Source organism: Cucurbita pepo, chromosome 8 (assembly GCF_057944985.1).
Source record: "Cucurbita pepo subsp. pepo isolate OVF chromosome 8, ASM5794498v1, whole genome shotgun sequence".
In the NCBI taxonomy this organism is placed as follows: domain Eukaryota; kingdom Viridiplantae; phylum Streptophyta; class Magnoliopsida; order Cucurbitales; family Cucurbitaceae; genus Cucurbita; species Cucurbita pepo.
In genome coordinates this window covers 2440276-2453260 of record NC_141805.1, presented here as the reverse complement: position 1 = coordinate 2453260, position 12985 = coordinate 2440276, and the positions used below count along the sequence as shown (strand labels likewise).

At 37.8% G+C, this 12985-nt stretch overlaps 2 protein-coding genes and 4 non-coding genes across 10 annotated transcripts; 1 reads left to right on the top strand and 5 right to left on the bottom strand.

Annotated features, from left to right (window-relative positions):
• Positions 1–22: 22 nt before the first annotated feature.
• Positions 23–110, bottom strand: TRNAY-GUA (transfer RNA tyrosine (anticodon GUA)). Its single transcript is given in 2 exon segments — positions 23–58; positions 74–110. It is a non-coding gene; the product is annotated as a tRNA-Tyr (tRNA).
• Positions 111–209: 99 nt separating this feature from the next.
• Positions 210–297, bottom strand: TRNAY-GUA (transfer RNA tyrosine (anticodon GUA)). Its single transcript is given in 2 exon segments — positions 210–245; positions 261–297. It is a non-coding gene; the product is annotated as a tRNA-Tyr (tRNA).
• A 109-nt stretch (positions 298–406) lies between these two features.
• TRNAY-GUA (transfer RNA tyrosine (anticodon GUA)) lies at positions 407–494 on the bottom strand. Its single transcript is given in 2 exon segments — positions 407–442; positions 458–494. It is a non-coding gene; the product is annotated as a tRNA-Tyr (tRNA).
• Positions 495–601: 107 nt separating this feature from the next.
• TRNAY-GUA (transfer RNA tyrosine (anticodon GUA)) lies at positions 602–689 on the bottom strand. The gene is given in 2 exon segments: positions 602–637; positions 653–689. It is a non-coding gene; the product is annotated as a tRNA-Tyr (tRNA).
• Positions 690–1872: 1183 nt separating this feature from the next.
• Positions 1873–7079, top strand: LOC111799924 (O-fucosyltransferase 1). Of its 3 annotated transcripts, none has more exons than XM_087126196.1 (10): positions 1873–2100; positions 2201–2366; positions 3469–3547; positions 3684–3754; positions 4056–4144; positions 4894–5017; positions 5106–5389; positions 5598–5727; positions 5872–6600; positions 6735–7079. In XM_087126196.1, exons 1-9 carry the CDS (start codon positions 2093–2095, stop codon positions 6490–6492), a joined length of 1572 nt encoding a protein of 523 aa, XP_086982322.1. In that variant the 5' UTR covers positions 1873–2092; the 3' UTR covers positions 6493–6600; positions 6735–7079. The 3 variants fall into 3 exon arrangements, with proteins under 3 accessions (XP_086982322.1, XP_086982323.1, XP_086982324.1); XM_087126197.1 differs by having other exon boundaries at positions 6714–7079; XM_087126198.1 differs by lacking the exons at positions 1873–2100; positions 2201–2366 and having other exon boundaries at positions 3470–3547; positions 3684–3975.
• Positions 7080–7663: 584 nt separating this feature from the next.
• LOC111799923 (ubiquitin carboxyl-terminal hydrolase 2) lies at positions 7664–12836 on the bottom strand. Of its 3 annotated transcripts, none has more exons than XM_087126194.1 (4): positions 12636–12836; positions 12395–12534; positions 9520–12233; positions 7664–8214 (listed from the first exon to the last, which is right to left on the bottom strand). In XM_087126194.1, exons 3-4 carry the CDS (start codon positions 12225–12227, stop codon positions 7974–7976), a joined length of 2949 nt encoding a protein of 982 aa, XP_086982320.1. In that variant the 5' UTR covers positions 12228–12233; positions 12395–12534; positions 12636–12836; the 3' UTR covers positions 7664–7973. The 3 variants fall into 3 exon arrangements, with proteins under 3 accessions (XP_086982320.1, XP_086982321.1, XP_086982319.1); XM_087126195.1 differs by having other exon boundaries at positions 12644–12836; XM_087126193.1 differs by lacking the exon at positions 12395–12534 and having other exon boundaries at positions 12590–12836.
• Positions 12837–12985: the final 149 nt, after the last annotated feature.

Below are 12985 nucleotides of genomic sequence, written 5' to 3'. Positions count from 1 at the left end.
ACAATGATAATTGAGAAAGATATCCGACCTGCCGGATTCGAACCGGCGACCTAAGGATAACTGAGAAACCTCACTACAGTCCTCCGCTCTACCAACTGAGCTAAGATCGGTTTGTCAATGTTTCGTGACTTAACATTTAATTATATTAGTATAAATTAAATAAATAAATAAAATTGAGGATATGGTAAAATAAATAATTGAAAAGGAAATCCGACCTGCCGGATTCGAACCAGCGACCTAAGGATAACTGCAAGATCTCACTACAGTCCTCCGCTCTACCAACTGAGCTAAGGTCGGTTTTTGAATTTAATATGACTTAAAATTTAATTATATATTTTAATAAATAAAATTAAATAAATAAATAAAACTAAGGGGGATATGGTAAAAAAAATAATTGAAAAGGAAATCCGACCTGCCGGATTCGAACCAGCGACCTAAGGATAACTGAGAGACCTCACTACAGTCCTCCGCTCTACCAACTGAGCTAAGGTCGGTTTGTGAATGTTTTGTGACTTAAAATATAATTATAATAATATTAGTAAATAAAATTAAATAAATAAAATTAAGGGGGATATGGTAAAAAAAATAATCGAAAAAGAAATCCGACCTGCCGGATTCGAACCAGCGACCTAAGGATAACCGAGAAACCTCACTACAGTCCTCCGCTCTACCAACTGAGCTAAGGTCGGTTTGTGAAAGACTTGTGACTTTAAATTTAATTCTTTGATTATAAAATGTGTTGTTTTTTTTTTTTATTTTTAAAGGATGTATGCTATACATTTGTATGTCTAATAATAATAATAAAAGTACGTGTCAAATTAAAAGAAAAAAATTTCCATATGATAAATGTGACATGATTGAAGAAATATTTTCAATAAATTTTTTTAATTTTCTAAGTCAATTATTCAAGTAATTTATTAGTATGATTAATTAATAATATCTTGACGTGAATATATTAATTATATAAATTACGAAGAGCGAACAAACAAAAAATCAAAAGAACATACAATTAACATGTTTCTTAAACAAATTTTTATGTATTCATCCATCATTTTTGTAATTGACATGTGATATTATTTCATCTGTCATCAAAATTGTACATGATGATTAGTTCAATCAATTCATCGTATTTTATGTAAAATATTGTTGTTATTGGTAATTTTGATTCAAAGGTGTTCGTCCAAAATTAATATCGATTTTTTAAATTTTTTTTATTTATTTTTTAGTTCAAGTTTATTAAAATATATATTTTTTTAGATATTTATTAATAGCTATTTTAATAAATAAAAAGAATAAAGAAAAAAAAAACCTTAAACTTTATAATTTATATATATATATAGATGGAGTGGATTGTGAGGTAAGTAAAAGTATGGAAATCTCTTACTAGTAAATGCGTTTTAAAACAATGAGGCTAACAGCGATACATAGTGGGCAAAAAACGACAATATCTACTAGTGGTGGGTTTGGGCTTACAAATGGTATCAGAGCTGGACAATGGGTGGTGTGTCAACGATGACGCTAACCCCCTAAGAAAGGTGGATAGTGATATCTCACATCGCTTATAAAGGGAACAAACCATTCCTTACGAGGGTGTGGAAACCTCTTCTTAGTATATACGTTTTAAACCCACGAGGGTGACGACGATACATATCAAGCTAAAGTGGACAATATTTGCTAGCTACGACTTTGATCAATAATACCTTCCCACTTACAAAAAAAAAAAAAAAAAAAAAAACTATCACCTCTAGTTTTGGATGATATTTTGTTTAAAAAATACTATTTTAAATGGGTTATATATATATATATATATATTTTATTTATTTATTTATTTATTTATTAATTTAGAATTTATTAATGTAGCCATGAATTAAGAAAAAAAAAAAAATCCAGAAATGGAAACTAAAACGACACATCTCTTCATCGTTTGTGCTTCGCAGCCAATTCCCCGCGAATCTGCGCGTCGGTAGATAGAAATCCAAGAAATTGATTCAGTTTCTTCCAATTCTTCCAGATTATCAGTCCTTGAACTTGCCAACTGCCTGGTCTTTGACGAATTGGCGATCGCAATCGGAGGAGAAACTCCAACTTAATCATGAGAAGGTTGTTCTCAGATAATCGGTTTCTCATACATTTGTATCATTTACGGCTGTGATGTTTCCTCATCGTCTTAGTGTTTGATTTACCATCTCCTTCACTGCAGATCGGGGCACCATTTACATCGGGCCAATCCGAAGCAAGGGGCAGGGGGCTTGAAGGGCTTGATGGGAAGGTTATCAATCGCTGTGATTGTTCTCTTGATCTGCACAGTTTCACTGTATATTTCGTCGACGAGCAAAGCTGGCTTCGGATCCGTCTTTCGTTCTGAGGTTAGTTGAGGCTGAGCTTATTGCGCGTGATTATTTACTGTAAATGCATGCTGTTGCGAAAATGTTGAAGTAGAGCTCTAGACTTGTAGTATCATAGTTCGTTCTTTGAAATCAATTCCGTTAATTCCTCTTCCACCTCTGACACATTGGAAATGTTAGACGAACACGACTCTCCACAATGGTATGATATTGTCCACTTTGAGCATAAGCTCTCATGGCTTTGCTTTGGGCTTCCCCAAGAGGTCTCATACCATTGTGGAGAGTCGTGTTCGTCTAACATGGTATCAGAGCTATGCCCTAAACTTAGTCGTGCTGATAGATTGGTAAATCCTCAAATCCTCTAATATCGAACAAAGAACTCCAAAAGAAAAGTAACATGGTATCAGAGCCATGCCCTAAACTTAGTCGTGCCAATAAATTGGTAACTCCTCAAATATCGAACAAAGGACTCCAAAAGAAAATGAGTCAAGCCTCCTCGAAGGCAGTAAAAAATGACTAAGACTCCAAAGGAGTCGAGCCTCGATCACTTTGTTCGAGGGGAGGTGTTGGATGATGGAAGTCCCACATCGGCTTATTTAGGGAATGATCATGGGTTTATAAGTGAGGAATACTAACTCCATTGGTATGAAGCCTTTTGGGGAAGCCCAAAGCAAAGCCATGAGAGCTTATACTCAAAGTGGACAAGTTCGTCTAATAGGAAATAGTATGTAGACCCATTATGTTATTGCTGGAATTTCGTTCTTGCTAACGTGATAATCCGATTTCGTTTTCCTGAAACAATATCGAAGCCTGTGTTACTCTATGACTGTCTGTTGAAATGTTTTTGTTAGCAATGAAATCCCGACCACATGGTCATCTTAGAATGGTGTGTAAGCGTCGGTACCTTACATAGAAAAAATGGTCTGATGCTCTTTTAAAATGAGCGTGGAGAACTTCTTCGGGTAATCTTATCATCCGAAGCATTAATTTGGCAAAAAGAAAGCTACTTCGCATGAGCTAGTTTCTGGACTCATGGAGGAGGTGGTTGGTAAAGCTATTGGTAATGTATGAATATTTAAACGCGACTGAAGTTTGACATTTTGTTCTATTCTTGTTTGGTCAGATCAAGGCTGAAGAACTTTGGAGTCCTGCTGATTCTGGTGGTTGGAGACCTTCCTCAGCTCCGCGATCCGATTGGCCACGTACATCTTCGCTGCCTTTAAAAATCATTGTGTCATGCAACAAGATTATGTTGCATGCTTTTACCTTATATTCAGATATTATGGTTTTATTGTCTCAAATAACTATAGATTTTAAAATTCAAACACACTATGGCAGCTCCACCAAAGGAAAGCAATGGTTACTTGAAGGTTCGCTGTAATGGTGGTCTGAATCAACAACGCAGTGCTGTTAGTATTTCATACATCTCTTGAACGCTAGTTTCTTTCATGCACTTTCAGTTCTTTTGTTTTGAGTAAGGTAGATGTTCAATTTGAGTGGAAAAACACGATACTTTTGTTTGCTTTCCACTTGCATTACCTGGTTGGATGGTTAGAGCAGACTAATTATCACAAAAAGTTTAAAGATGTGCTTATAGACTCAGCAAATGATGGATCATTTTAAATTATTAGTAAGCACTATTGTGACTTCCATTGGGGTTTTCTGATGATGGATCATTCTTATCATAAAATATTATTTTGGATGTTTTAGATTTGTAATGCAGTTCTTGCTGCTCGGATTATGAATGCAACACTTGTATTACCTGAGTTAGATGCGAACTCCTTTTGGCATGAGAAGAGGTATTTCAAATTTTAAATGTCTATCTCGTTATTCTACCTGTTCTAGTCACCATGCATGTATATTTTATGTTGTATTTGCCTACTTTTATTGTTTTTGTTGAGGCCATGAAACCGTGAAGTGAGAGGATCTTTTCCATTTTTCTTCTAAAATTTATTTTGAAACATGGTGATGGTGAAATGTGGAAAATGATAAAGTGATACATATAAATATAGAAAATGAAAGTAGGATCTTGGTTTTGAAGCCAAGTTAAGCCCCCCTTCTCTTCTGGAATTTTGTGGAGGATTCTTATGATGTGGCTTTTACTTCAAGATTTTGAGGTTATAGATCATCTCTCTTATATAATGGCTTTTTTTTTTTTCTCAGCTCATTGAAACCTTAGTGCACATTTTATCAAAGACTTATGCAGGTCATTGAAATTGGTCATTATTTTTAAATCACCTTTTCGTTTTTTTTTTTTTTTTTTTTTTTTTTTTGCCCTCTTATCAATTGGGGCCGTAAAGCTAGATGACCTTAAGACTGAGAAATAGTTAACTCGGCGAACTAGAAAAAATAATTTGGGCAAGATTTAATCAGCCTCCTCAGTGAAAAGCATTTTCCTACGTTCTGACTGACAAGAACTTCGATTGGCCCAATGCACAACTACATGAATGCTTCTAATAAACTTATGTCTTATCTCTCTCTCTCTCTCTCTATTTTTCCAATTACATCTACTATACATTCCTGATAACTATGATTTTATTTTGGGCAGTGGCTTCCACGGCATCTATGATGTTGAGAATTTTATAAGGACACTGAGGTATGATGTACGAGTTGTGGAAAGCATTCCAGATGTTCGCAAGAATGGGAAAACTAAGAAGATAAAACCTTTTCAGGTAAAAAAGTCGGATGTTGCAATTCTAAAAGAGATTTTCTGTTCGTTGGAAATTCTATTTGTACTCATGTTCTCTTTAATTGACTCAGCTCCGACCCCCTAGAGATGCCCCAATCAGTTGGTATACTTCTGTTGCTCTTGAGAAGATGAGGGAGCATGGTGCTATATATCTCACTCCGTTCTCACATCGTTTAGCAGAAGAAATTGACAATCCCGAATACCAAAGATTGAGATGCAGGGTTAATTATCATGCTTTGAGATTTAAGCCACATATTTTAAGAATTAGTCAATCAATAGTTGATAAACTCCGCAATCAAGGCCATTTCATGTCTATTCACCTTCGTTTTGAGATGGACATGCTGGCCTTTGCAGGGTAAGTATTTTCTTCATTAATCTCGATAATGTATCTTATAGAACATGGTCATGGTGTCTGCCTTACAATAAACATTTCATTGGACACTACTAAGAGGAACTTGCACATCCCTACATTACCGTTTACTTTCTTTCTCGTTCTATTTCTTATTTGTATATAGAGAAAAGTTCATCTTATGGTACATTTACATTAATTGACTGGTTTGTAGGTGTTTTGATATTTTTACTCCTGAAGAGCAAAAGATCTTGAAGAAATATCGAGAGGAAAATTTTGCAAAGAAGAGACTGGTTTATAGTGAAAGAAGGGCGATTGGAAAATGCCCCTTAACTCCAGAGGAGGTGACTTGTCGCACACACACTCGACTACATTTTGCTTAAAGAAACCAATTGATTTCTGGGCACTTTAATTTGTCATTTTTTATTGACATGTAAGAATTATGTGGTAAAGAATCACTGATGCTGCAAGGTTTCATTGTTCTGCAGGTTGGTCTCATTTTACGTTCCATGGGGTTCGACAATTCTACCAGAATATATCTTGCAGCTGGTGAACTCTTTGGTGGTGAACGATTCATGAAGCCATTTCGTGCCTTGTTTCCCCGCCTTGAGAACCATAGCTCCGTTGAATCCTCTGAGGAACTTGTTGAAAATGTAAGGGGACTGACAGGGTCTGCAGTTGACTACATGGTTTGTCTCCTTTCCGACATCTTCATGCCAACCTATGATGGGCCAAGCAACTTCGCCAACAATTTGCTGGGGCACCGTCTTTATTACGGCTTCCGAACTACAATAAGACCAGATAGGAAAGCTCTTGCACCAATTTTCATTGACAGAGAGAACGGAAGGACAGCAGGTTTTGAAGAAGCTATTAGGAGAGCTATGCTCGGCACGCACTTCGGTGGGCCACACGAACGCATTTCACCAGAGTCATTCTATACGAATTCTTGGCCTGAATGTTTCTGCCAAATGTCACCAAAAAATCCTGCTGATAAATGTCCACCAGATAACGTGTTGGCGATTTTGAACAGTCGATTGGTCGAAAGTGAAAGAGACAATGATTTGGATGTCTCAACTCACTCAAATTCAACAACCTCAGTAGGAAGATGAGAAGCATATATCAAGATTTTAGCAGTTCATTCTAACTCCACCAAGCCAACAATACAGTTACCAATTCCAATTGAATAGGTTTCATTTACCAACGGCACATGCGTTCAGGTAAATTTTATGGGTAAAAAAAATAGCCAAGCATAAACCAGTCTTTCTCCTTGAAACCTTCACTCCTCTCCTTGTATAACTGACATTGATTTTTGTCCTGTTGAATCATGAAGGTCATTTCTTGCTTTTGTCAGGGTCATTCGGGGATTTATTTTAGCGTTGTGAGACAACAACAAGAGGAGGGTCGTGCTCGTTCGAGATGATGGTGGGTTCATCTGGGGTGTGTACAATGCACTTTCTTCATTTGTTGTTCTTCTGAGTGTCTTATTTTGTAATGTAGAATGTTTTGTTTTGAATGCTAGTTCATAGTTCTAAAGATAAAATGATAAGAGAGATGTCAAGATGGTAGAATTAAGAGGACTGAATTTTATTTACATGTTACAGTTTTTACACCGGTGAGTTTGGGATATCCTTGTTCGCTTTTCCATGAGATACTTTTTTGGTTCTAAAAGGGAAATACCCCTATTATTCCTTTCTCATTCTCCCGATTGTTTCATAGAGACCATCGATAGATGGGATGACCTATTACATGCTAGAGCTTATCGAAAAGAAAGAAGTTGCTTTTTTCACGAGTCTCTTATATCTGCAGCATCATTTGAGCTCAACACCTCATTTCCTAAAATATCATTTTACAGTTCGACGAAAACTCATTAACATCAAGAAAAAGTACATTTGGCGACGAGATACATTGTTCCACATTATTCCATCACAACAGAACAATTATTCCATCACAACAGCAAAGAGTGAACAGTGTAGAATCTAATCAACCAACTCTTGAAAAGAAACCACATCCCAAGATTTAGAAAAACCATGAAATAAAAAATAAAAAAAATGAATTTGCCAGCCAAAGGATCCTTTCTGTGTTCCTGGAATTCGACTAAATGGCTTTATCTTCGACTAAATCGCTCAAGCTTTAAATCTCCACCCCACATTGTGTTGAAATAAATTAAAGAAAAAAGACCAAAAAATATGGGAAAATATAGAGATTGAACTTTGAAGAACATTTTATGCAAAATTTGAAGTACCATTAAAATGCCTACTTAAACACATGGAAACACAACAATTTGAGCAAAAAATGATATATATCTCATATAACAAAAGCTGGGGTCAAAAGGGGTGGGGGTCTCAATCCTCCCACCCCCCCCTATTGGCAATGGCAATGGCAATGGCAATAAGACAAATTTCATGACAAACATATTTGAAAAGCCTACATCTAATAGATCAAAAAGAATGGATTTTTACGGGGAGGGGGGGACAAAATTCTTTTGTAAAGGGTGTTGTACACTCACCTGCCTCTCTCTCTCTCTCTCTCTTTTTCTCTCTTCTGTTGGAGGACATGAAGAAGTAAAAAGCATGTGTTAGCCAATGATCTATCAGGTTATCTCATAAAACAAGATGTATGCATCACAACCGAGAACCCGATCCAGGGTAACCTCGTTTACGCTGGCATCGTTTGCATAATACCAAACAGACGCGCCTTCCTCAGCTTCCCCACTGCTGCTTCTCCTCCTGTTCCCCCCTCTCACATATGCAACATAATGGCCTCCTCTCATAGATCCGGAGTGCTCCACGACCCCGACCAACCGATAATTATACTTCTCCCTATCTGTACACCTATAAACATAAAAGGTGTTAATGTTAGATTATGGACATTTGTTTGTATTCAGTCACTATAAATCATCAATTCCTGACTCAGTTTTCGTATTAGATAAAATCTCCAACAAAACTGAAGCTAACTAGCTACAACCAGATCGTGCATCTAAAGCACGCACTTTTTTTTTACCTAGAACAACATAATGGCCTAAAGCAATAGCATGATGAACCAAAAGAAGTCTCTGCCCTCACAGATCCAGAGTGCTCCACCAGAAATAAGTTACAACTAATGATCTATAAATGAACAAATAGTGGTTTAATACTTTCACTTTGGTGAAGTCTATACACTGGTGTAAGAACGTATGAAACTCAACATGAAAGATTTTAATTAGCCATGGTTCTTTGAGTTGTAACATGCAAGGTTGCAGATGAATGTGAACCCATGAGCTACCATTGAAGCACAGTTTCTGGTCTGATAATAAGCTCGACAAGGAGGTATATATGATAGAAAATAAAAGGTTATGTTGATGGGAAAAAAGAAAAAGTTGGATTGCCATGGATTTAGTCTAGTCAACAACTGTGGTTATGAAAATTTTATGTTTTGTTTTGATTTACCGTCAGTATCCACCAAAGCAACTTCTGAGCTTCTACAAGTAGTTCTATGAGATCCTACATCAGTTGGAGAGGAGAACGAAGTATTTTTTATAAGGATGTGGAAACCTTTCCCTAGAAGACATGTTTTTAAAACCTTGAGGGAAAGCCCAAAGAGGACAATATCTGCTAGCGGTGAGCTTCGGCTGTTACAAATGGTATTAGAGCCAAACACCGGGCAATGTACCAGCGAGGAGGTTGAGTCCCGTAGGGGAGTGGACACGAGACAGTGTGCCAGCAAGGACGCTGGGTCCCGAAAGGGATGGATTTAGGGGGTCCCACATCGATTGGAGAAAGGGAACAAGTGCCAACAAGGACGTCGGGCCCTGAAGGGGGTGGATTGTGAGATCCCATATTGGTTGGAGAGGAGAACAAATCATTCTTTATAAGGGTGTGGAGACCTCTTCCTAGAAGACGTATTTTAAAAACCTTGAGAGGAAGTCCGAAAGGGAAAGTCCAAAGAGGACAATATCTGCTAGCGGTGGGCTTAGGCGGTTACAAGTTCAGCTAGCAACAAGGGATAAACATGGCATTTGAGTGTCTTAGAGTTATTCTCTCTTTTATTAAAAGAATACCCAAATGAATCTTCTTGTCTAGAGGAAAATGATGCAAGCAATGGTTTGGAGAATTTAAAAAAATGCAAAATGCAACAAGATAAAAGGACGAAGATAATACCTGGTATCCATGTATGGTTTGAGATCAATTGTTTCCTTGAATCTAACATGGCCATTCAATTTACTATAACGACCCCGAGCATCGGGACTAAACCTCTTTATATGAATTGTCAAGATCGGAGGGGCCTTGTGAATGAGAAACCTCTTTGTTGCATCTCTTTTCACATTCACAATTGTTGAATCAGAATCCATCTCACCCTCCTCACCCTTTTCTGATTCACTGTTCTCAGCACATATTTGTGAACTAAAGGGCTTGGTATTAGATTGTGGACGTTCACCGCCCTTAGGATCGTCGTTGGAAAGAGAACAACTGGATTTATCACCGGAACATTCTTGACTGCTGGTGTTATTACAACCTGAAGAATGTACTAGCCCAGGATTCATATCTCCATCAACCATAGCTTCATCTGCATCCAAAACAAGGGAATCTGTCTTGCCTGTCTTGCAATTGACAGGCTTTGTGCAATCTCGACTGGAACAATCTACATTCTCTTTCAAATTCAAGCTTTCGCCGCTGTTATAACTTATGGACCCGTTTACTAAATTCATATTTCTTTGATTTTTTACTTCAACTGAAGGGTTCTTGTCTAAGCATGATATATCACCCCTTACTGCTGATTCATATCCATTTTCTACGGCACTGCTAGCAACTTTTGATTGCTTCTTCATTTCCAACCTTTGTTGTTTTACTCTTTTTGAGCATTTTTCACAGTTATATCCATTTTCATTGGACAGAAGTTCTGGCTTTGTGAAATAAGTTAGACAACTCTCCACAGAGACGGGAGAATCAGTATTATCAACTTCCTCAGGTTCAGACTCACTAATGAAACTACTTTCCAAAACTTCATTCCCAGTGGATGGCCTCGCAATGGGGCCCATAATGACTTCAGGCTCATCAAACATATCACCAAGACCAAATCCATCAAAATCATTTTGAGCACAGCCCAAAACTGATGAGGAAGCCTGATCATCTACTTTTGCTACTTCAGCGGTGGAACTCTCTTCCTTGTAAGGAAGCAGCAAAACATCAGAAGCTTGAACCTGTAAAGGGGATTCATCGTCCCATGAATCCGCTGGAGAAAAATCTGGTCGTTGATTTGGCTCGTTATGAAGAGACGACACGGGCATACTTGGCCCGCAGATGCTTTGTTGTGAATCATCACTAATGAATACTTCAACATTTTTGTCTGAATCCTGAGTAGTGGAAATATCATAAGTTTCAGCATTTGGTTCTGGTCCAAGGAAATCCATCCACGTCAAAGCGTCTGAAGTACATTCTCCTCCATTCTCGGTCTCAACTTCTTTTTCAGACTCTTTAACATCTGAAACGTTCTGAGAACTTGAAGTCTTCTCCATGACAATAGTTGTGCCACATTGAAGGGAGGACTCATTACCAGATGATGGAACTGAGGCAATTTGAACTGGTACAACATCTGAAGCCTTGTCTGTTTTAGGATGCGTCTTGCCACTTCTCTTGGGTGGCCCTTTTGACTTCTTGGTCCGAGAGACTGGTTGGACCTTTTTGGCCAGAGATTTTTTCATTGGAACAGGAAGAGAGAGATCTAGAAATGGTTCATAAACTGTCGATGTGTGGCCACATTCTTTGCAACATACAGCACTTGATATTTGCCCCCCGAACATCTCATCGACAAAAGTAGGAGTGGGATTTCTAGATATTATCTCTTCCTTCGACTTCTTCGTCTTCCTTGAAGTCAGCTCTTCAGTAGACAATCCATCAAGTAGGACACGAAGCAATTCGTGACTATCATGTTGCTCGTATCCTTTGAACTGAGGGGCTTTGGTAGAGATACAACCAAAAACTGATCTTGGATTTATTGAACCTTTCAATCTGCCTTCCATTCTTGCTTCTGTAAAGATCTTCTTCAAAGCTATAGTTAGAGGCCCAACACATTCTTCCAACTTCATTAAACGATCTCTCAACAGATCAATGGCCAAGAGATTTTGAAGAATCGAATTGAAAAAACATGTGTTACCTAGATTAATCAACCCTTTTACAACATAATGATTTCTTCTGTCCAAATCACTTAATATGGAACTTTCCGATTTCGTTGCAGCTGTAACGTCGCTACTTGCTTGCCATGTATTCTCAACATCCACAGGTGAGGCTTCCATAGACCGATCCCTAATTAATTTCACCACATTATACAAACCATCTTTTTGTTCACCATTCTCCTCAGTTTTCTCTACTGGAAGTAGTGTATTGCAAGAGAAACACCATCGAAGCTGCGGGTTTTCGAACTGAATCACCACCGGGTGACGAGTTTGCCTGACATGTCGAACAGCATGACTCTGAGAGTTTGTAGGAAGTCCAATTCCTCCACAGGCATAATGTCCACACTGCAAACAAATCCAAATTGCTTTGGAATCAGCTTTACCATCCACCGAAGTTCCACCCTTCTTCTTCCCATGTCTAGCCTTCCCCTTACTCCCCCTTCTATCAGCTGAACTTTCTTGACAATCTTCACAGCTAATAGGTTCAGAGGACCCAAGTTTAGAAGATAACTCATTCAAATTAAAGCATTTATCAATATGCCCGCAGAGGCTATTCTCCTTAACAACTGAAACATCATCATCAGCAATCTCCACCGTTGTGCTGCTTCGCTGGGGCACCTTCCTCGGTGAACTTGAAGATACCCGCTTCTCCTTCGTAGGAGTTCGGCCGTTCTTCTTCTTAGCTTTCTTCCCCATGGTTCCCTAAACACAGATGCACAGATACCATTAGAAACAAACAAATAATGATAAAAATCGTCTGTACATAATTAAAATCGAACAAAATCTATAAACACCACTCCAATCTGAAGATTCCATTCTTATAATCACTGTTCAAACATAATCGACAGAAATCAAACACTCACGTCAATTTCCTAAATCAGCCATCCATGAAACTTATACACAACCATTCAAAATCCACAGAACCTACAAACGCAGCGGCTTCTCATCCTAACGAAGATCCAGAACAATATTTCGGATCGAAAACGGTGGACAAGTGCTTCTTCTGAACAATCGAAGAGGTCAAAACAAAAATAAGAACCAAAGTCGAAATCCTGTACCCGATTATAGCGATGAAGAGAACCAAGAGTGGTGATGGAAAATTACAGCCAAACCAGCAATCACATGGGGCAAGGAAGATTGAAAACTTCAAGATTTCGAGAGATTCAGAGAAAGAAAAAGAAGCGTGCAGATTCCCGCTGCTGCTACTGAAACTCTTCTCAATCTGGAAGGCGAAGGTTAGATTAGTGAGGGCTGAGGGCTTCTCTCATGAGAGGATAGAGAGTTTCAGTAGTAGAAAAGATAATTAGAATTTACTTAATTTATGGCAATTTATTATGAATATTTATTGACATTTTAACTAGAAAATCAATATTTTTATAAGTTATAAAATTTAAATAATTTAAATAATAAAAAATTGGCATTTAATTTTTAAATTTTTTTAATAAGAAATATTA

Bases quoted from the DNA above. Each gene is read 5' to 3' on its own strand.
- LOC111799923 (XM_087126193.1), bottom strand. From the start codon at position 12,227: ATGGGGAAGAAAGCTAAGAAGAAGAACGGCCGAACTCCTACGAAGGAG. The intron at 8,215-9,519 runs GTATTATCTTCG...TTATGTTTATAG, and splicing joins AAACCATACATGGATACCAG to GTGTACAGATAGGGAGAAGT.
- LOC111799924 (XM_087126196.1), top strand. The intron at 3,755-4,055 runs GTTAGTATTTCA...TGGATGTTTTAG, and splicing joins TGAATCAACAACGCAGTGCT to ATTTGTAATGCAGTTCTTGC. The intron at 5,390-5,597 runs GTAAGTATTTTC...ACTGGTTTGTAG, and splicing joins GACATGCTGGCCTTTGCAGG to GTGTTTTGATATTTTTACTC.